General features: G+C 53.3%; 4 protein-coding genes across 4 annotated transcripts; 3 read left to right on the top strand and 1 right to left on the bottom strand.

Moving 5' to 3' along the window:
• Nucleotides 1-339: 339 nt before the first annotated feature.
• IUM83_18827 (Myosin-like protein) lies at nucleotides 340-1,270 on the bottom strand (the record flags this gene model as incomplete). The annotated part of the gene is made up of 3 exons (XM_067943845.1): nucleotides 340-685; nucleotides 766-870; nucleotides 972-1,270. The coding sequence occupies 3 exons, from the start codon at nucleotides 1,268-1,270 to the stop codon at nucleotides 340-342; spliced, it is 750 nt and encodes a 249-aa protein (XP_067783904.1).
• A 1,380-nt stretch (nucleotides 1,271-2,650) lies between these two features.
• Nucleotides 2,651-5,011, top strand: IUM83_18826 (Ferric reduction oxidase 7; the record flags this gene model as incomplete). Its single annotated transcript, XM_067943844.1, has 1 exon — nucleotides 2,651-5,011. One exon carries the CDS (start codon nucleotides 2,651-2,653, stop codon nucleotides 5,009-5,011), a length of 2,361 nt encoding a protein of 786 aa, XP_067783905.1.
• A 2,244-nt stretch (nucleotides 5,012-7,255) lies between these two features.
• On the top strand, nucleotides 7,256-7,492 carry IUM83_18825 (small cysteine-rich protein SCR91; the record flags this gene model as incomplete). The annotated part of the gene is made up of 1 exon (XM_067943843.1): nucleotides 7,256-7,492. One exon carries the CDS (start codon nucleotides 7,256-7,258, stop codon nucleotides 7,490-7,492), a length of 237 nt encoding a protein of 78 aa, XP_067783902.1.
• A 1,334-nt stretch (nucleotides 7,493-8,826) lies between these two features.
• IUM83_18824 (Histone-lysine N-methyltransferase) lies at nucleotides 8,827-19,588 on the top strand (the record flags this gene model as incomplete). Its single annotated transcript, XM_067943842.1, has 3 exons — nucleotides 8,827-10,493; nucleotides 19,019-19,091; nucleotides 19,421-19,588. 3 exons carry the CDS (start codon nucleotides 8,827-8,829, stop codon nucleotides 19,586-19,588), a joined length of 1,908 nt encoding a protein of 635 aa, XP_067783903.1.
• Between the last annotated feature and the right edge of the window lie 3,312 nt (nucleotides 19,589-22,900).

Genomic DNA, 22,900 nt, shown 5'->3' with positions numbered 1-22,900 from the left:
AAGGCCGAAGCCGACGTTATGTAAAAACAACGTTGCATTATGTCTCGCTCTCCTTCTCTTGTCGTTAAACTGGGAGTCCAACTCGCCGGACACCCTGTACACAAGGCCACACCGCGGCCTCCTTCCCTTCCCGGCCTCTGCTCACTTCTGCTTCTCGCTCTCGGCCTCGTCTCTCCCTTCCACCCTCGCGACTTGTCCTGCAATTTCCTGTGATACACTACTACTTGGTCCTCTCCAAAAAGGGTCCTTTCCTGCCTGCCATAACGTCCTCGAGCTCGTCCGTTCGATGTCGTCGCGGACCGCTCAAAAGTCCACGAAACGCGCACGCGTCCCCGCTCTCTAATACGAGTCCATGGAGATGGTGGACGCTCGGGAGGACGCCGGCATGAACATGCTGTCGCGCATGCTGGGCGTGAGCGTGGAGATGCTCTCTCGGGAGGAGCCCACGCTGAAGGACCGGTCCAGGCGCTTGCTCTTGCGCTTGTACACGCACGTGTCCTTATCTATCCGGATGCCCCACTGGAACTCGTCCGCCTTGGTCACCACGTCCAGGAACTCGTTCAGCTTGGCGATGCGGTCAATGATGAGCTGGTCCGAGAAAAAGCCCGTCAGGCTCTGCGTCTGCAGCTCCGGGATGTCGTGCTCGCTGTTGGGGTTCTTGGCCTTGAGCGTGGCGGCCAGGTTCCTGCAGCAGCAGCAATTATCCGTTAAAAAATCTACCCACCAGCATACACTATCCGTCATTTCGACGTTTTCGCCACGTACAAGAACGTGCTGTATCGATGCCAGAGCACCAGCGTGCCTCGGATGTCAGTCTCGATCTGCAGCTTGTACTCGACGTACTGCCGGCCCTGCTTTGTCTTAATGCGGCTGCACCAGGAAGAAGCAAACGCAACATACGGGAACTGTCAACTTTAACACCTCTCTCCCCAATGCCATGCAAGCATACGCCTCCGTTCAATGCGACGCACCTGTCCACCACCTTGGCCGAGAGCAGCGAGATCTCGCGCATCTGGTCGATCTTGGTCTGGTACGAGTCCAGCGTCTGCCGCAGCTGCACGTGCTCGCGGCGCAGGTCCACGCTGGCGTTCTGCAGCGCCATGTTGAGGATGGAGGCGCGCAGCTTCTCGTTCTCGTCCTCGAGCTGGCGCTTCTTGGCCGCCGCCTCGGCCAGCTGCGCCTCGTACTGGCGCGCGGCCTCCTCGGCCTTGGCCACCTTGTCGGCGGCGTCGGACAGCACGCGCTCCGTGCGCTTGGTTGGCGTGCCCATACCTGTATGCTAACTGGAGAAATCGAGGGGGGTCTGCAACGAACAAGCAACAAACCAACAATCTCGGTTAGGCTAGTGCTAACCGGCCTCTTATTTTTACGGTGGTGCTAACCGAGGGAACCGCACGTACGCGGTGTGTGTCTAAAGCGACAGGAGGGGAGCAGGAAGCGGGGGGAGGGCTGGAGCGAAGGAGCGCCTGCCGCCGTCGTTGCCGCGCGAGAAAACTGGTTTCTGCTGCTTCTCGCCTCGAGATTGCCTCCACCTCGTGCAAAACAACTCGGCGACGACGCAAATGCGGCAGCGGGCAGCTGGCGGCTTGTCCCCACGACGTTCAGTTTCGCTCGGTCAGGCGCGCTGCCATTGGCTGAGCGGTGTCTGCCCACACTCCTTTGTAGAAAAGAGCCTGTCAGGGCTAATTCGCCCCGATTTGCGCTAAAAGCTCGCCGGCCGAACCTAAATGCTCGCTGCGGCGTCTTCCGTGGCAGAGGCAACATGAGCACATGCGGTGCGCTGCCTAGGGACGTAACGCTACGAAAGACACGCCCGGCGTGCGGGGCATGTCTCCGTTGGCACGCGGCAACAGCAATAGGAGGATGAAGCGAGCTCATTGTGGCGATCGGCACGCGATGCAATTCCACCACGGGGGTGGCATTTTAACGACAGCGTCGTCGCGTTGTGGCTCGCAAGTACGTGGCAATGGGCAATGGCTCCCCAGAGTCGCAAAGCGAATTGCAGTTGCAACGGGCTCTGTTTAGGCACAGTCTCCGCTATCATGTATTGGATGACTCGCTGAGTGCAGTAATGCGGGCGGCGCGATGGCTTCCGCCGATAAACCCGGTGAAGAAGTCGTTTTCCCTCTCGGTCTGGTCAGCCAGCGACTGTAGCGATGCCATCGATACGATGGTCGTGCGACGGGCTCACCTCAAGGCTTTTGAGTCATGTATGAAAAGCAAAGGCCAGGCGCGTGGCGCCGACGAGCCCGAGCTCGGCGCGAACGGATTTTACCGCCACCCTTTTCCGTTGGTTACTGCGGCAAGCGTGGGTGCATTCCCCGACGGCGAAAGACGGGCACTCCAATCGCAGGATCGCCTCTGCTTGTGGCTCTGTAAAGAGAGCTGACAAGTGAGTCTGCTGCATCAATGAAGGGCTGCAGGGTTAGTTACGGCAGCCTCCCAGTCGCGCCTCCACACCGAATGCCGCAAGCAGTCGTTCCTTGTGTCTCGTCAATAACAGCACTAGCCAGTATCGCATTATAGCTGATACAAATGCCCTTATACGCCAACTCTACCCGCGGATTGGTCACAATCAACCTATGTCTTAAAACAGCTATAACTGACAGTCCGACACACGCACGCATTCCGACCGCCGGATTGCTCGCTGATGATGAGCGAGATGGAGCGCCGCCGCGTGCCCACATCGCCCCCGCGCTCGCCCGTGGCCGCCGCCGACGCAGAGCTGGACCTGCTGCTGGACCAGGACGGCCTGGACGACGCCGCCTTCGACCGCCTGCTCGCGAGCCGCACGTCCCCCAAGCCCCGCGGCGGCATGAAGAGGCTGCTGCACAAGCCGCAGCGCAAGAAGGCGCTGCAGCTGCTGTCCTCGGCGCGGCGCAACGGCGCGCAGCTGTGCCTGAAAATCTGCAGCCTCTGGATTTTATCCGCGCTGCTGTGGGTCCGCTGGCCCATCTACTACCGCACGCTCTACCCGGCGCTGGAGGCCAAACTCGGCGACAAGTTCGAGGTGGAGCCGGCGGTCGTCACCTTTGCCATCACGCTGCCCTTCCTGTTGGCTGGGGCGGTCTTCTATTGGAAGCAGAGCTCTGTTGGTGCAACTGTCAGGTGGGGAAAGCAACTCAGACTGGTCAGGTGGGTGCAAGCGCGCCCGAATATCGGCAAAAAGGTCGGCTTTGACGCGGTCGACGTGGTGCTGGTCGGCGGATATTTGCTGCTGCAACTTAACCTCGTCATCGGCAAGCTGCTCATTGACAAGGAAAATGGTAAACTGGCCAAATCGGGCTTTTTGCCCCGGACAGCGCGCGCCTTTGGCATGAACGGGCTGTATGCGATGGTGCTATCCGTGCTGCTCGTGGCGCGCCAGTCGTTCTTGCACAAATTTTTCGGCCTGTCGGGCGAACGCGCGGCACGGTATCATGTTTTAACGGGGCAGTTTGGATTTATCATGTTGATGCTGCACGGCGTGCTCTACCTTTACGTGTGGTTCAAGCAGAGCAAAGTGGAGCAGATGCTGTTCCCGTGTTTGGACGAGAGCTGCACGCCGAAGCAGCGCTACGGGTCAACCCGCAACTTTTTCGGGGCAGTGGCGATGTTGCCCTTGCTGGTTGTTGCCGTCTCTTCGATGGAGTGGGTGCGACGCAGGTTTTTCCGACGATTCGTTGTGTTGCACTGCCTGAGTGCAGTGTTCGTGGTGTTCGTGGGACTTCACTACTATGCTGCGGTGTTCTGGTTGGTGCCGGCAAGTGTGGTGTATGGAATCTACCGTGCAGTCTCAGCTTTCGGGCGTGGGAAAGCTAGTGTGGTGTCGGCTACAGCGATGAGTAACAAGGTGTTCCAGTTGGAGCTAAGACGATCGACTGGCGATCGATCGGATTTTTTGCCAGGACAGTATGTGTACATCAAGGTGGATGCGATTGGAAACGAGTGGCATCCGTTCACTATCAGCTCCAGTCCACTGCGCAACCGCCACTCGTTCACGCTGGACGCCAAGGTGCAAGGACCATTCACGTCGAAGTTGTTGACTCTCATGAAGACACAAAAGTTAAAATCTGTCCACGTGGATGGGTACTATGGTTCCGAGGTCAAGATGGCTCCGCACATGGTATTTGTGGCAGGAGGCAGCGGAATGACCCCGTTCCTTAGTGTTCTGGATCACTTGAAGGCGTTGGCGGATGCGGGTGACTATGACGAGGTTGCAGCCGACGATTCAGGGCTGCCACGCACGTTATGGATAATCTGGACGTGCCGTGATTTGGAGTTTTTGGAAGCACACGCAGAGCTGCTGGATGCGGTGAACCGGTGTTCACAGTGGAAATGCAAAGTGTGGCTGCACCTCACGCATGCCGGAAGTGGGGACAATGGATACGACAACGACGACGACGATACGCAGACAGAACCGGACGACTTGTCGGAGGAAGCGTCACCGCGTGTTCAGCGCTTCTATCCTTCGTCGTTGGAACGCCATACGTTTTCAGGACACGACTACATGCTTGGGCTGCCGCTGTTCGTGGGTGCTGCTTTGGGTTGTGTGTTGATGATGGTGTGGGTGTTCCGCATGGAGGAATTCACGGCCAAGTCGTTCATGAGACGAGTACTGCTGCTTGGTGCGGGTGCTTTAGGTGCTGTGATTGGAGCTAGTGCTGTGCTGCTCATACTAAAGCGCAACAACTCCCGCAAAGACGCTGATGGAACCATGGGCATTGCCATGGGTGAAATGGAAGTTGCTGGTCTGGATATCTCGAGTCCTGCGCCACCCGCCACGCCTCGCTCGGTGCCAACACCCGCACAATCCCTGCTCAGTCGTAACTTCTTGATCGAGAAGGAGCGTCCAGACTTAAGTGCACGGCTACGAGATGTGCACAGCGAGATTCGCGAAAATTACGGAATGGGAGCTGATGTGGCGTTACTCGTGAGTGGCCCGGCAGCTCTGCAGACGGACGCCCTATTGCACGCACGTGGACTTCAAGCACCAACGTTTCAGGTGGATCAAAAGTCCTTCCTGTTGTAAGCTCCCATTTGGGTGTTGAACACAAGCTCACATTTCCCAACAATTTCGTTCAGGCGATGTCGTTGATATGCTTTGGAGATCATATCAATCATAAAAGCGTAGTCACCAGTATTTGTCGCGTTATCCTTGCTTCCCATCTCGTTCCTCGCGTGCCACAAAGGCGGCCCGCAGCACTCTAGTATTGAAGACAAGCTGCCCTTCACTGTTATTGCGAGATTGGAAAATTGAAACGTTGTAACCCAGCCTGGGGAATCCATAATCACCTGTGGAGTTGGAGAAGTTGTCGTTGGTGTGCCATTTCGTCGCCCGAAAGAGCCGAGCATTCTGCACTTTGCTGAGCTGCGTTTTTCTCTCCATGCTGCGCTCTGTGCGAGCACCCTGGGATGTGGAAGTTTCTACTCTGCATCCAATACTCGGATCAGTCAGTGCTGTGAAAACCGCGGTGGTGACTTCGCAGCGTGCTGCCGCGCCAATTCCAACTCTGGCAGCCCTTGCAACTAATTGGAAGTGCTATGGAGCAGCATGAATCGTACCGGAAATGACTTGGTACGTCTGAGTATTCAGATTAGAGTCGGCAGCAACCAACGCACGAATGGACGAGAAATTTGAGAATCTTTACGTTTCGAGTTCCGATTTGTGTCGACGTAAAAAAAAATATGTATAATAGTTTCACAGTAAACCAACTTCGGGGATCGAAGACTTCGAAACCAAAGCTAACGAAGAGTAGGAGGGCTGTTGCATTAACGATTTTGCACATGTAGTAGGATCTTGAATTCGCTAGTAGCGGACATGTATGAGCAACGAAAAAGTCGCTAATTCAAACCAGCACTCTGTCGACGGTACTGGAGTTCGTTCGTAAACTTCCACGAGCTATGCAAAACTGACGTCAAGCCCTTCTTTCTCAGCCTGCTTTTTACCGAGTCAACCTCACCAAGGCCACCTCAAGTACCGAAAGATGAACCACAAGACCTGCGTCTTAGTTATCGTCGGCACTGTGCTCATAACCGCGTCCGCGTCTGCTGTTGCTCAGTTGAACGTGTGTACGGCACCGGGACGCGCAGCCCCGTACCCTGTTGCCAACATTCGAACCGGCTCATGCTGCTCAAGCAAGCCAAACTTCAACGAGTGCTGCCGCACTGTAGTTGCAACCTTAATTCTCCTTGCAAGTAAGTGGGTTCGAGTCTACTGTAGAGACTCGGGGCGTCTTCCGTAGTACAACCAAAACCGCAAACACTATAACTACTTCTTTGCAGGTATCGCTCATACTTAAGTATGTTGTCAACTTCTTTGGTTTTATCGTGCTGCTGCTTGCGAGTTAGCCAGGGCCGCTTTCAGACTCAGCTAGTTTGGTCCTCGGTTTGGACTACACATGCATTGCTGCAAGTGTGGATTGAAACCCGACCCGGCAATCTTCTTAGTTTAACAGTAGCAGATCTACCCAACGAGCAACACAAGATGAGGATGTCGACCTCCTCCATTTGGAACTTCGTCAAGACATCAATCCTTCTGTAAGATGAGAAATTCACTTTGCACCGCCATGCGCCGTCATGGCCCGAAAGACGTTCTCGTCGGCTGCAAGTCAGTGCGATTCACAGGCTGTGTGAATCACAAGTCGCTGTTGCCAACAGTGTTGGGAATACAGTCGTGCACCTCTAATTCGGCACCGGTATCAGCCTATAGCCTGCGAGATCTAATGATAACGCCCACGGGCGCAAGTACTTCGCCCATCACCCAGATGATTAACCTCAACGCCTTAAAGGAGGGTGAGGACTCGTTTCAAACTTGGTGCGAAGTACAAAAGTTCTCGCCGCAAAAGCCTGACACGTCGACCAAGCAGTTGACTCTCTTTCAATTAGTTCAGTCGAGTCGACATGTTCTCCAGCGGAATTGCATCAGTGAATCCTCTTTATGATTCAGCCAGCGGATCTGTATGTGTAATGCCACACACAAGTATCAAAGACTGATATGGGTTTCTACTGTTGTAAATAATCCAGTGGTTCCACAGCGGCTGTTTCTTGTCTCCTTGTGTTGGGAATAGAGTACTGTATTTGGTCTTGGGATGGGGCGTGACTGCATCGCAGTATGGTTTGCAATGCAAACTTTGCATAGGGACTGCTGTTGGTCCCATCCGGTTTTCATATCTCGCGTTCGATCGCGCGCTCGAGTCAGTCCGCGTTTAGCCGAAGCCAGCACACACACACGCATATACACGTACAACCACCTCAGCACCAATTCCCAGAAACTATGAACTTCAAGACGTGCTTCGCCCTCATCCTCGCCGCTGTTGTCGCCGTTTCCGTCACTGCCGAAGAAGACCAAGCCCCGAAGCTGCTGTACTGCCAGGCCACTGGTTGCCCCCCTCTCTACTCTAAGGCCAACCTTGACGTCAGCCAGAAGTGTCGCAACGAGGGCCACACCGGAGACGACTTCCACGACTGCTGTGAAACCAAGTGTGGTGCAACGCCGCAGCCTGGCCAGTAACCCCCCAGTCAACGTTCCGCTTCTGCCATGTGCAAATGCTATTCAAGCCGAGGCGGCGCTTTCGTTTTGGCATGTTCATTGCCTACAGTCAACGATAGCAGCGATGGATACAAGGAAATCGTTTTATTCGTTCACGCATGGCCCCTGTTTGTTATGCCCTGATACTTTATTTGCTCAGTAACGCACTCTCCATCGGAAGCTCTCTACCTACGCCTGGCCTCCACCACTTTACTGCACACCACCTTGTTTTAACAGGCGATCCAGTTAAGAGGGGGATTTTTTGGGGGGAAACTAAAAAAAACAATTAAATGCGGAAATTGTCCTATTTCAATGAAATTTTAGTCGGAACATAACTAGAATTTCTAATGATGAATGAGGGCCGTTCTTAACGGAGCGGTAGGCTGGGTGTGCGGTGTGCGTAGAGAGTACCACTCTGCGCGTCGTCGTTAAGAATGACGGAGTGTAGGGCGGTAGGCCGCTGTACCAGACTGTACCTGTGTCCGAGAAATTGTCTCATTCACAAAACGCCCCGAACCCCCTGTGGCAGATACTACGTATGTTCCCTCAGCTAGTCGATTCGGACGACGAGGAATTGAGCAGTTCGTCCAGTGATGAAGAGATGAATGACATTGCCGTGTGTGTCGCTGCAGCGACGCAGGCGCTTGCCCTTAGAGAAGATTATTCAGAGGAGCTCGCGCTGGGCTAGACAATGGTGCGCAGCAACTCTCGAGGGCGATCCATTTGGATGGGGAGTCAGAATCTGGGCAGCCTACCACGGACAGCGCCCCCCCCCCCCTCGTGGTGCGCGTAGGGAGCCTACCGATCCGAGATCGAAAATTCCCTCGAGGTAGTCCCGACTGCTGCACAGAGCCGGTGCGCAGCCTACCCGGGCCTACCGAGCCTACCGCACACCCGCTCCGTTAAGAACGGCCCTGAATCAAGCCCGGCTTTCGTAGCTGCACTGGTTGTGCCATGGCAAGGCATGCAAGCAGCATGCCGATACTAGCGCTGTTTGAAGCATTTGTAGGGATTTGGAGGTATGAGACATTTGATAGTGGTACAGACGGCTCGGCCACGTGCACGTCGAGAAAACGTTAGTATCACACGTTCAGATCTGAATAACACAGTAAAGCATCACACAAAAAAACATGGATGGTGCAGCACTTTCTGCATTGACAGTGCAGGATTCGCAACACATCTCTGCCAGCGCGCTGAGGTCCTCCGAAGGTGTCCTGAATGTTAACGTCGTTTGTGGCGTGCCGTGTTGTGCTCATTCCTCCTTCCTCTTCTAGGCCTTCGACTCCACTGGATCGCCCAGAAGCTGCAGCGCAGTCATGGTGGGTATCAGCCTGGCTGAGCTACCTCCGGAGGAGCTTCATGCAGGGGATACAATAGCGTATTTTTCGTGGGCGTTTGTTTGTGGGGACCCCCGCGGCTACCGCGAGTCCGTCGTGCTGAGCGTAGATCCAAGGAACGACGAGGACAAGCCGATCCAAGTCGACACGGACGAGGTTATTCCTCTTACGATGAAGATTAAGAGGCTCGTTGATCGTAATGGTCACCGCTGTACGGAGGACGAGGCTAAGTGGCGGAATTTGCGTTCATTTCGGCTAGTTATTAGTACTTGCAACGCGCCGAGGCGCTCTAGCTCCTTCAACCGTGCCATGCGACGTGCAGTTGATGGCGCCTTTGCTAGTGTAATGCGACAGAGTGATGGAGAATGCGAGCATCCGGTCGAGGTCCCAGCGGCAGGTTCGCCGTCCCAGGCTGAGGAGAAGGAAGAGGAAGTTTCGGCGTCTAGTGCTGCTGAGGCTTTGCTGCCGAAGGTGTCGAATCGCGAGGAGGCCGTGGCAACGCCGGGCGCAGCCGTAGCATGTGAGCGTTTTGGAAATGCAGCAATGAACGTTGAAGTGATTAATGTTGAGACCGATGAAGACGAAGAGGCATCCAGCACTACGAGTGTTGCTAGATCGCAGGGAAACTATGTCCGTGACGATAGTGACGTAGGGCAGAAAGGTGGTGCGACAGAGGAAATGCCAGTCAAGCCTCCTACGGACTCTGACTTGGCAGCAATGGACGCATATCTAAAGTCTATTCCTACTCGCTGGGAGCGTGCCAAGATACGCCATCAGCCCAAGAAGCGAGCGGGGTCTTGGTATGTTGCACGGTCTCGCAAGCGATGCAACCAGAGCAAGTGCGGAATTACGCGGAGCGGCATGCAGATATACCATGCGAAATCACTGGTGGCGACAAAAACCAAGGCGATGCTGCGCTTGCCCGGGATTAAAGCACGCCTTCGCGCACTACATGTCCGTCGACCGGAGTTTATCGAGCCCAGCGCTCCTGCGGAGCCCGTCGATGCTGAAGCACCCTGGCCACACACAGTGGCCTACACGGAGACGTGCGAAGTGCCTGAGGAAATTGCATTTGAAGATATTGGAGATGGACATCCGTGCAATTGTGTAGGTGACTGCTTCATGGATACATGCCGCAACGCAACTCTCGCTATTTTCTGCACTCCCGATTGCTGTTCACTAAAGGCTGCTTGCAGCAATGCACCTCGTACGCGTAAAACACTGAAACTCTACGACACAGGTCGTGTCGGTCTCGGTGTCTTCACCACTACATTTTTAGATGTCGGCGACGTCATTGGCGAGTATTCCGGGCGTCTGTGTGCATACCCAGCGCTCGTGAAAGGGCAACCCACAGAGGCGAAGAAGCAGAACAGCGGCTACACTATGCTGCTGAACGAGCGTTCAGTGGACGGAAAATTTGTTTACATCGAAGCCCTGGAGTGTGGATCTATCACCCGCTTCATTAGCCACGCGTGCGACCCCAACGTAGCCTTCGTCGAAATGCAAAATCGGTCGACAGTGAAAGTGATGGCAGTAATGATCAAAAGTGTGAACGCTGGAGCACAGCTAACAGTGAACTACGGCAACCAAATCTGGTTCAAGTGCGCGTGCGACGATTGTTGGGTGGAGGAGACCAGTGATGGAGAGTAACCTGAGTTGACCAGCATCTACCTGCATATGATGTTGGACTTGATTGTAGTAGCAGCCAGCAGTCGAGATCTAGTTTACCGATCAGCACAAAGAATAAAAACAAGTTAAAGAAAAATAAATCATTAACTTGTTTGCCAACACGTCTCCCTACGTTTCACATTCATAACAATCCCTCTAGTGCAAAAGTGCACGCCAAGCCTAGTCAACATGGTAACACGCATATTAAAGCAGGTTCCGGTCGTACGATAGTGCTGGAACCTCAGAAAGTAAGGGCCGGCCCCACTATCACGGGTCTACCCCCAAGGTTGGTCACCCTCTCGTCCGAACCACCACTCCCACGTTTGCGCTTCTTCCTGCTCACCAAAACCTCTCGCCCTTGACTGTCCAAGTGCTCACACGACTGGATTGCGAATAGAACGTGGATACAAGCTCCAAATGCGTAGAAGTAATTGCATCTACACCACCTCTTGTACATATCCACTACCCACCCGCCGCATGGTTGCCCCTCCACTTCCATGCGAGCGTAGTTGATGCCCATTTGAGCCGACACGGCGATGCCCAGTTCAGATCGCTTGTTGGTGCGACTATGATTCGTTTGGCGAGAAGTGAGTAAACTTGCATGCGTCCAGTACCCAGATTATCGATCGGGGTGACTTCGTTCGCCCCTAAAAGACTCTCTCGCACTAGATCGGATACACGTCGCATGAGGGTCGCCGCTGGAACGACGTCGAAGCGGAACGGTCGCGGGTTGGAGGACTGGTCTTCGCAGCAGTGTAGTAGCTCTTTCAGCAAAGTGCCCATTTTGAGCCGGCGTCTCAAAGTGTAGTCACGCTTGAGTAGCGCGTTGAATGTCTCCGCTGGATTATTAGTGGACGCAAACCCTACCGGGGTTAAGTAGAGTTGCCATGCGCTGAATGGACCAGTAAGCCACTGCGACCACATATACTGCGCAAAAGAGTTAAGACTAGGGTAGTCCAACCACTTGGCGACAACACGGTCTCGCATCCAGAGATACGAGCTTTCACTGCGCACAAAGTGTAACTCGTACATGTCATGCACGATAGAAGCCGCCACACCCGAGGGAAAGCCTCTAATTGCTTCGTACACGTTCTTCATGACATGGAAGAAACACATAAGTGCCGTGAACCCATTGTTCCCTCCGAATACGGCGCGGAGAGCGTTGTGCTGGGCCTTATCGGCGTCTCCCATCGTGAAGAGAACCTCAGGTGATCCAAAAGTACAGGCGCTTCAGTGACATCAACGCACGCTGGATAACCGGCTGCGTCACTTGAGATATGATGAATAGAGCCACAACATGAAACCCACGCGATCGATCCGACACCCCTACTACCAGTACGGGGTACTCGCGATAGTTTAGTTTGTAGGTTGCGTCCACATGTAGGATAAAACGCTCCGGAGGAAGCATCAGCCTCATGACGAGCGCCTTCGACGTCAGCCCGACGATGAAAGGACGTTCATCCGAGCCGTTACCCACAACCGGCTTGCCCTCACGGTCTAAATCCCATGCAAACGTGAAGGGCTGCGTCATTGCTTCACCTCCAGTGTATGCATGCGCATGAATCCATTCTCTCACATCGTCCACACGGTCGTTGTTCCCCAGGTGCGTGCGCGCGTGATAGTTCACAAAGTTCTGGACGGTATTGAGTGCTGGAAGGTCTTCTAGCGGCGTATCAAATCTACGCGACATCGCATGACGAATCCGCATTGGGCGGAGATGGTGTTCCGCTAAGTCGCGACAGAATGCCTTTGCGTTGCCGTCAGTTTCTTCTTTTTGGGGGAGGTGGCCTCCGTCGTGTGCTCCCCTACCGTGTAGATAGAGATTGCGTCGTTCTTAAGGCATGCTACCATCTTCCCCCGCCAGGAGCAAGCGAACTCGCTAGCAGACGCACAGGAATGCGAGCTGCACTCCATCAGTCGGTAACGCATTTGGTGCGGCTCGATGTCTGAGCAGGTCGTACAGGCCATCTTGTTGCTCTTGGTTATCTCAAACGACTTCATTCCGTCGAGCACCACGTCCGCGCGGACTCCGTCGACGCCGAGAGCCATACGCTGCCAAGCAATCTGCTTCGGCATGTACGTTCGTGTTCTTGCCGTAGGGGGAGGATTTCGAATTGCGTCCGTGCATCTCCAAATTGAGACATGCTGCCTTCTCGAGCGCTGGTTGGCTCGGACTAACCTAATCTCGCCCTGGCCGTGCATCTCGACAAAACGCGGACAGATTCCAAAACCATGCAATCGTTTTGTGTTGCCACCACAGCGTGTGGCATTTTCGCACATTTGATGTGCTACCGCGGATATGTTGTGCAGTGGTCGTACTGTTGGTCGTGCTTCACGCGTTCTCGTGCACGTCTCGATGCGTGGAGGGGGGGATGTCTCAGTGGCGCAGAATTCCAAATGGAGGGGGGACGAGACGACTCTGGTGGCGGAATCTATCCGCTCATTACCTGAGCCACAGAGACCAAGTGCAAGGACCGAAGGCGGTGCTTACTGCGCGCTCTCCCTGCCGAACTGCGCGATGGACAAATTGTTCTCACCCTCCCACGAGCTCACCGCTGTCTTGCCGTCCTTGTGGAGACGAAGCTACACATTGTGGAGAGATGGTGCAATGCAGACCACTCTACCTCTTCGTTTTCCGAATGAGAGTGATTATTTTGCCCGACTGGGTTACCCTTTCCCTAGCAAATCGATTGCTCCTCGCACTGCGGATAGTATACCTCGCGTATACCGCTGCCAGCCACAAAATTTCTGAGCGCCAAACGGGGAGGGGGAAACGGAGCGCGCCGTCGTCGTCGTCGGCGGTGGTGGTGGCTGCCAGCACGAGCGCGGCGGAGCTGCTTCCGCCGCGGGAGGACGGCTGCGGCGGCACCTCGTCGGCGGGCAGCATCAATCATCTTGGTCCTGGTGGTTCGGCGGTGCAGATAGAGGCCGACGCACGGGACTCGGCGGAGACACACACGGACGGCGAGTGCCAACGAGAGGCAACGGCGCTCTGCTCTGCTCGCTTACGCCTCTTCTGTAAGAGCTTCGTGAGCGTGTCGCGACCAAGCAGGCTCTGGACACGGTGGCGTTGATGAGGGTGATTTCGGCTTCGTGGGGACAGTATGCTAGGACGTTGGTGTACACGCACCACGGAAAATACAAATCCAAGTCAACAAGCAAGCGATCTCGGCAGGAAACCCCGGCGGAGGGCTGCAGTGCACAGGTGACTGGTCTTGGTTTGGTCGAGCCTAATCGGGTTGGATTGCCATCCAGGTCAGTCGGTCAGTCGGCAAGTCGGTCCAGTCGGGCAAGTCAGTCAGTCAGGTCAGTCGGTATCAGTCGGGCAAGTCGATCAGTCGGGCCAGTCGGGGGTTCACGCAGCAGACTGATTCCCCAGCCAAGTTGAAATGCATTCCGCTTTTGTCTCCTTCGGTACATAAGCCCAAGCTTAACGTCTATTACAACAATTCAAATATTCTAACACTTGAACTAAATACAGGCGGAACTGCTTGACCTTGTAGGTGAAAGTTCAGCTCTCGGACGATACCATGAACGTTGTCATATCTACATTGTTCAGATAAAAAACTGATGCCATCATTGTCAGCCCTAAAACGACTTCCGTTCCTATGAGTGTCTTCAGGCCCTGGTTTCTCCGTCTGTGTCTGGATCTCGGAATAAAATAAACGATTCTGATTGGCTGGCTGTTTATCCCCAGCCAAGCCATTAATTCCCACCTCCAAGGGTGTGGGAATTGATTGAGGATTTTATTCCGAGATAAGGGGATTTGCCAATTTAGTGCACTTTTCAAAGGGCATCAGTCAAGGCGCGGTAGCCGACAGTCTACAGTGAGTTTCAGTGTGCAATATGCATACCCAGACAGGTATTTGTTTACTCTCTTTCACAGATTAATTCTGGTATGGAGAGGCTCTTATTGGGTAGTTTGGATGGATTGTAGTGAATGGCCTATTTCCTGCTGATTGCCAGTTTAGTGCTCCTTTTTATCTTAGTATTTGTATGAACCAGCAATTCTCAAACTGGGACAGTGTTTCTTTCGTTCAGTGGTTAGGTAATCTATAATACACGATAAAAACGCAAACACATCAGTATTGAAAGGATATGTATCTTGGAAATAATTTGTCATTTCGACAGTGCTGACAGCTCAGTCGGTTAACGCCGCTGGCTTAATGAGGGCCCTACGGGGAGCAGGGTTGTCGCGGGTTCGAGTCACCTCGGACACGTTAATTCTCCGCACTGTTATAAAGGTATGATTATCTGCCCATCTGTGTGTGCAATTGACTTACAGTAACTAACATTGATTTGCCTGTCGGTCTTATCTCTTGACTAAACTATTGCTTCAAACAGCGATTGCTCGGGTGCGCCTGGAGCATTTTCAACCTCCGTATGAACCGGTGTCAGTCGGGAACCTTTTTGCCGCGCCTTTTGAGGCTTTGCTTGTAGGTTCTCTAGTAGTTCACGGGTTAGCAATCGCCCACCAAACTGTCGCTGTCTTCCGCTTCGTGCCTTTCGTGCGTGGTGGTGGGAGGACGAGAAGCTGTTGTTGGACGGTTTCCTTCACGTGAAGCCAAGCGGCTTGCTTAATCGACGCCGGCGCCGCTTCATAAAGCGCCTGTACCAGCCGCTACCAACGCCAGTGCCCGTAGTCATCTCAGCGATCGTGCTGGCCTTGGCAATGATTCCCCACGCTTGGCCGGCTTCCCGATAAGCTGTCGCCCCATTATCCACTCACAAAGGTTTTGCTCTGCCTCAGCTGTCAGGCGTGGTTGAGGGCCACGTCACTGAGACTCCATCGATTCGCCTTTCTTGCGCTTGCCTACCCACTTAATTAGCGTTCGGTAGAGTTTAGCTTGCTTTTGGTGTAGTCTCCGCGCTTCTTGGTCATAATTCTCGGGGCGAGGTCAATTTGGTAGTGATAGTCAAATAGTTAAGCTCATACCACTAGTACTAACTGCAAAGCAGACGAGACAAATCGGGTGGTCGAGAGTTAGCCAACAGGAGCTGTATACATAATGGCAGGTTTTACGGTTTCGAATATTTCATCCAGTAATATACCAGAGCTCGTAGGGTTTTGGCGTGATTGGTCGTTTCTATTAGTGCACTAATATGCTTCTAGTGCACTAAAGTGGCAGATTCCCTTAGGCATCAATTCGGAGAGGCAGATAATTGCGTGGTTGCCATGGAAGACAAAGGCGACTACGCTGCAGCGCTTGTGGCACGTACTCGGGGGGCACGGGAGGAGCGCGCATCGTCTCATCCGGAGCTTCTTCGCGGGCGGAATCTCCTCCGTCGCCAGCGGCATTCACAGTGGCGGGCTGCGCAGGGGGTGGCGGAGCGCCGCATCCGGCGCGGGCAACTACAGCATCTCCATGATACTTGTTTGCATGCCGATACAGTGGATATTTCCAATTGAGAGGCGTCCTCCCTCGAGGCTAGAAAACGATTTTGACAGGGTATGTGTAGCAGCAACACAACCCCCAGCTCCAGCAATCTGGGAAAAATAAGTACACATGCAACGACTGGCCCAGTTGGGAACCTTACGGCGGAATAATCTACAGACAACGACGGATAAATCCGGACTCACTGAATGGCATCCTCCATACTATAGGGCAATCTCTGCTCCCGACACAAAAATCCGGGGAGCAAAAATTCTGCGATTGGATTGGTTGATAAACTAACCTATGGTACAGAAAACGAAGTTGAAACCGTATGGAAAAGCAAAAACAATCCGCCTTTTGAGACAGTTACCTTAGGGTACCTAGGAATTTTTTTTTTGATGCTGCGAATTATCGCCTTTGTTGGTATGGCGTTCCACACAGCAATAGTGGCATGAATAGCACGAAGGCGTTTTTCTTTTGCCGTGCCTCCAGTAGCTTTAGCACTATTTCTTAGCTTCGCTTTTAGTGGCCCCATGACATCAGCACTAAGCGGTTGGCACAACGGCGAACTGTTCGGTGGCAACCTCACACCCGGATATGCGTCATACTGACCTCCCACACCTCGGCGCTGCTCGCTCTCCCCACCCCCGCATGCTCCAGATGCCCCCACCACGTCCCCAAGACGGAGGCGCTTCAGCTGGTCCGTGCTCTAGTCCTTCACGGGAACTGGGTGGCTCAGTTCTGAGCATGGCCTTCCTGGACCCGAGGAACCTCGAGGCAGACCTGCAGAGCGGCGCCTACACGCGCTACCAGCTGCTCTACTTGGTTCTAGTCAGCATGTCCTTGGGAGGGTGCTGGCCGCCCGCCTGGGGGCCACCACCGGCCGCCAGCCACTTGGCCCAGTTGTGCCGCTCCGTACCCTGTAGCCGTCACGTGCTCGACGCGCTTCATTGCGCAACTGACCTCAAATTACTGTGTCGGCAAAGGAGTTTAGCTTCACACCACTCATTATCTTTAACTTTCTGATTGGCTCTAAAATTATTCATTTAAGCATTTCATTGGATAAAAATGGGGTTAGATTTTGTATGGGGATCGAATGGGGATCTGTCTCACCCGGATTTTAGTGTCGCCCGGATTTATCCGTCGTTGTCTGTAAACCACTGCGTAGCACAGCCGGATGAATTGTCTCCAATCTGCTACAATAACGAGTTTTGTCCTGACAAGATTAACGTGCGCGGGAACTCGTCGAACCACTAGAGGCGGCAAGGTACGTCTGCGTTCTCACTTTCTAAATCTCCACACACGCACCGCCAGGCAACGCTCCATCAAAAGCCATGTACTTCTCGATGTACATTGCGGTTGCCGTCTCTGTTGTGATCGCCTCCACCATCCCTGTCAACGCACAGCAACAGCCGCAACTCTGTGCTGTCCAGGGTTGGAAAAACAATTCGCAGTTCGAAGAACTGTCGATTGTCGGATGTCATGAAGTAAGTAACATTGGTGCAACATTCTACTACTCCAGGGATGTCATCGAGTAACATAGGTGCAACACCAGCCATCTCTGGAATACAGGACGGTTAAACATCAACAGCGCCTGCAGTCGCCCAGAGATCTACGACTACTTTGGCATTCGACAACTCGTGGGCCATGCGGGAAGTGCTGTTCTCGTCGCTGCAGGGAGGGTGCGCCTTCATGATGCCGCCGGCTCACTACGGCCACCCGGCCGGTTGGCCGGTTTCTTCGTCTGGCACATCGACGAGCCTGTGAGCACCTACGTCTCGCGTCGTTTCTCGTTCGGCTCTCGACTTTATCTCCCTTCACCCCTACCCTTGCTCAGTGGTCCAAGTGACTGCTAATTATTATCTGTTACTCTACCACTATCCGCCTACATGCAGGGGTTCCGAATAAATAATACTATTGACAATATATTATACTACATGTAGTATGGGAGCATCTCGTTCGCTGCGCTTCTGCGCGCTTGGCGGGCTGATCACTGCTCGCACACGACGCGACTTCGTCGCCACACCTCCTGAACGTCGGCGACTCTGTCGGTGAGGTAGGTCCCGGGTCGGCGATCCGACTGACTGGCGGCCCGGCACCAGCAAGTATGGCCTGCGGCGGAGCGATGCGCATCGTAACAGCTCGTGCAGGCGGCCGTACGGAACATCCATCAGACGTCCAGCTTGCGCTACGGAGACCGTGCGGAGACAGCGTGAGAAAGGTGGCGGCGGTGGTTGAGGCCTGCTGCTTGATGGGGCGATCGCCTGAAATTGTGTACACACACAATTTTTGCCGCACGCCCCCTTCAGCCAGTGGACTTCAACCAATTCCAGCCATGGCGAAGATAAAGACAACGTCGGAAGCAAGCAGCGTAGCACTAAAAGTAATATGCTATGAGCACGCATCCGCGTGGTGTATGCATTGTCCTCACCTCATTGTGCTTGTATCGCATCACCCAACGCAAACCAGGGACAGAACCAGATAATCAAGGGCTTATCGAGCCCCACACTGGTCAAGAGAACAGAGCGAAGTCAGGTTGGACTCGCAATGCGATGGTGAAGCTCGCTGCTCACGCGCGAGCAGTCAAAGCTGAAAAGTATTTACGCCGTTAGTGCTGTTGTGCATGTGCCGTTTAGATGAGTGGTTTGAGATGCTAAAAGAGTATGTTGACAATAGGCAAGGAGATTTATAACTGCGAATCCAGCAAGCCGCTCATGCGAGAGCTTTCAAGCGTGCGAAGGCCGAGGGTGCCGGCGGTCAATGCGTCACTGACGTGGACGAGGATGGAGAGCCGTGAGTGAGTGCTCCTTTGGGACTGAAGATTTTTGTCGACGGGGTAATCGAGCAGCGGACATGATATAAATATTAGAAACCGCGTTATAATGGCAAATGAGTTTAGAAGACCTGTTGATGAATTCCTTTTTCATGTTTGGGATGCACTTCCTATAGATTAGATGTCACACCTTCCGTGTCCGGACCTCCGTCATCCCCGATTAAAGTGGTATGCGAGCGGCATCGAGATGATCGAGTCGCACATGGAGAACTTCGACGACGGCTGGTGTCATGAATGCCCGTGGTGACCGGCCAGGGGGTAACGGTATTTGTGCTCAGACGCTGATAATTTCCAGAGCCAACCTGACCGGCAAACCCGTGGCGACGGACTCGCAGATACAGGAGTCGATGTTCAAGGGGCCGTACCCGGTGCGTACTGGCCGAGTCCACGGATGTGGCCAACGAATAGCACGGCCGCTGTGATACTTTCGAGTGAGAGCGCCAACGGCAACTACCCGCACCAGGCCGTGTAAGTCATGGCCGCGACGTGCCTTCACACCGATTCGCCATTCACTACGACGAAGTGTGCACCAGTCGCTGCACAACGCCGTGCTGGTCGTGAACGGGCCGATGCAGATGACCTAGGTCGTGGCGTCATCCAAGATGCTGGTGGTTCTCACGGATACGGGAAACACGGCCCGCCTGGTGTCAAAGTTACATCCGCAGATGTCGATGCTGGTGCTGGTGCTTTGGAGTAGACGGCCGAACACTCGGACGATCTTCTGAAGGGCTTTGTGGTTCGCTGCGTGGGCTCGATGATCGGCACGGACCCAATCCTGTACCGTGCCACGGAGACCGGCAAGAAGCTGGGCGGGCTGAAAAAGAGCGACGTTGCCTTTCACGGCATCCAGGAATTTCAAATCTGACTCGACGAACATGCTGAAGGTACAGCACGTCCAAGTACTCCATACCCACATGATGAAGTAGGTGGGGGTCGGCATGTGGGTGACTCGGCATCGAACTCTAGAGAGCGCCACATACGCAAAGGAAGCATTAGGAATTGACGACGAGTGAACACACAATTTTAGCGCACATGAGGCCTTGTACCTTGTGAACCGCCAGTGCGTGTGCAAGTCGAACAGGGACACTTTCTCTGAAAATGCTCAAGTCACTTGACTTCTTACTCCAACTTATTTTTCTCGGGATGATTGGCACGATGTTCGGTACGTCAGAAAAAAACGACGGACCGACATACAAATCTGTTATCTGTACTAAGACTATAGGCAAATCGGTGCCAGAGGGGAAAATGAAGTCGTAAATAATACCATTCGTGCTGTTGCAGAGGCCAGCACTCTGCTCTATGTTGAAAGTCGATGTTATAGGTGCACCGACCGCAAGTTTTACACATGTTGCTACAACTCTGTCTCTGCTCGAGTCTAATGTTTCGCTTCCTCTAACAGCCCCTTAATCGTATTTTGTGAGATCTCACGCTGCTTAGCTAGTCTCTTTAGCTGCACACCATGCGTTGATTGGATACGTAGAATTGACGACGAGCACGCTTGAAGACTCCGATGGTTTGCTTCCATGACGTCAATGTTCTTGTAAGCTATATGTTTTGCTGTTGCAGCCCATCCCGGCATCTCTGAAGTGCTGCAAACTCTAGTATTAAATTAAGCAGTGTCTTCTTCTGTGGGGCACTTTAGACGAAGGCGGCGCAACGCTGGAAACCACTATAGATCAGTTTTCCCTCTGTTTTGACTTGTCAACGTGCGCATATATTGAATTCCCTCCCAGATCTCTCGTCCCATTCTTTGAATTGGATTTTAATTTTTTGAAAGGAGTGTTGATAATGAATGCGGCACTACAAGATCGAGTGCCAAGCTTCGGTAAGTCTTGTTTTGATAATTCTCGGTTTATATTTGCTGATATTGTTTTATGGTACATCATTATGATTTTTGATATTAGAAAAAACGCTTTGCGACCCATCCTTCGCAACGTCACACGTTGGGCAAGTACATTTGCCATGATCAAGCGATTTTTCCAGCTAAGAGATTTTATTAGCACTGAAGACGATGTAATTGCGGCTTTGATGCCGAGTCGTCGCGAAGAAAACAAACTACAAGCTTTCCTAGAGATTTGAAAGACTTTGAGTCAGCTTCACTGAAGCTGCAAAGCGCGGATGGTGTCTCGCTGCTAGACGTGCGCGACTTGTTCGATGCCCTCATTGAGCATTATCCCAGCTTGTCCGATTACCTTGGCGCAAATGCCGCTATTGTGCACGACCAAGCGTTTGGGTCGGCGTTCCTGTCAGTGTTGGGTAAAATTGATGCATTGCGCTGCCGGCGACGCATCTTGGTGCGTCCGTTTGAGTTTCGCGGTAAAAGCTCAGATGTAGTCGCTTCCACGACCAAAACGTTGGGGTTTGCCGAAAAAGCACTGAAGTAGCGCAAAGAGGAACGTCAAGGCTGCGTCGAGTACCCCTTGCTGCCGTTTATCCCTCCGATACCTACCTGCGTGGAGCGGTTTTTCTCGCGAGCGAAGCACCTGCTATCTCATCACCGAACCCGCGTGCTGCCAATTCACCTCGAAACGGTGCTCTTCCTGAAAGCAAACCGCCGATTCTGGACGGCCAAGACTGTCAGCGCAGTAGTTAACCGCAACACATCGTAGGTGCTGCTTCCTTAACAGTTTAATCGGATGAACATGTCTTACCTCGGTATTGCTCCTAGTATTGTGAATGAAGTATGGAGTTATTTATTTCTAGGTAGCACTGCATGTCATACAATAATGTATTTCAAGACGCTTCTACAATAGCATTGCCGTAGTATTATCGGAACCCCTACTCACATGTCATTAGTATTGTTCAGCTGTTACCAGCAGCACAACGGGTATGCTTTCCTGTTACCTGGTAAATTTCATATGTTATTTCGTTGTTTACTTAGACCAAGTCGTAGCTGGATCCAGGAAACTCTGCTTGTTGGCCGGTAAACGTGGGAGTGCGGAGTGGGCTAGCCTGTCAAGTTTCGTCCTACCAACATGTATTGGCGTGTGCATCTATTCTTTGTGCGAGCTGTGGACGCCCGGATACTTATTCTCGTACATGTGCCAGTCACAGCCACCGTCGTCCTCACTGACCACTGGACGCCTGCCATATACACATTAACGGGCTGTTATAGTTGCAGCGACTTCGACAGCCTTTAAAAAGATATATGTTAGCATATCGCTCGAATCATCTACCACAAACGTCATACAACTATCATCTGTGTCCGTGTGGAAACGCCCCAAATCAGGCAATAGCAACAGGATATTAAGATGTACCCGTCACTTTGCCACGGACATCACTACGCCAGGAAGCTTCAAAATTCTGCAACTTTCGAATTTGGCGCGCGTCGGACACGAAGATGCCCGCCGAGAACGCAGATGCGCTGTTGGTGCTCGTCAGCGCCTTTCTCGAGCAAGACCAGACGCTGGTTGACACTCGCAGAGAGGTGTACCGCGTCTTGGTGGAGGAGGCTTGGAAGGTCGCTCTGCGCAATAGGCACTACCTGACTACCCAGTGCCTCGCCACGCCGAGCGATGCCGCGTGGACGATGCTGTACAACTATGGCAGCGACGTCAACTTCCTGAACACAACAAGTTTGATCAGGTGGGCTTTCTATTTTCTTATTTACCGTGTTGCTATCCTCTATCTGACATGCCAAGCTGTAGGTCGGCTTTCAACCAGCTCCTGTGGCGATTTAGCCGCTTCTACTACATTCCGCGCCGCACCGCACGCGGATGCCCGACCAAGCTGGGCCACCACCAACGGATCCTGGGCCTCGTGCTGTGTTTCTACGTTGGCTCAATGGAGCAAAACTCCCTTTGCATGCTGTTTGGGGCTCCACCAAGCACGCTATCGAGAACGCTAGGACGCGCTGAGGAAGCGCTGGCGATGGCGCTGAACGGATACACCCCGCACGGATCTCGTGACCATCCCCAGCTCGCCAAGTGGAATTGTCGAAGATGGTGGAGGCTCGCGAACCACTTCTCAAGCACGCATTCGGTTTTATAGACGGGAAGAACTTCCGGGTACGTTACATTTATGAAATCGTTGTCCGTTATGATAAAAAAGCTACAGATTAACAACTATTGCACTGAAGGTCCAGCAGCCGTCGATGCAGACCTGCAAAACGCCATGTACAACGGGTGGCTTCACACTGTTTTCGTGACTGGCACGATCTGCTTTGCCGCCGACGGCT

This window comes from Phytophthora cinnamomi (genome assembly GCF_018691715.1).
Source record: "Phytophthora cinnamomi strain GKB4 chromosome Unknown Contig94, whole genome shotgun sequence".
Classification (NCBI taxonomy): domain Eukaryota; phylum Oomycota; class Peronosporomycetes; order Peronosporales; family Peronosporaceae; genus Phytophthora; species Phytophthora cinnamomi.
This window is presented reverse-complemented; position numbering and strand designations above follow the sequence as displayed.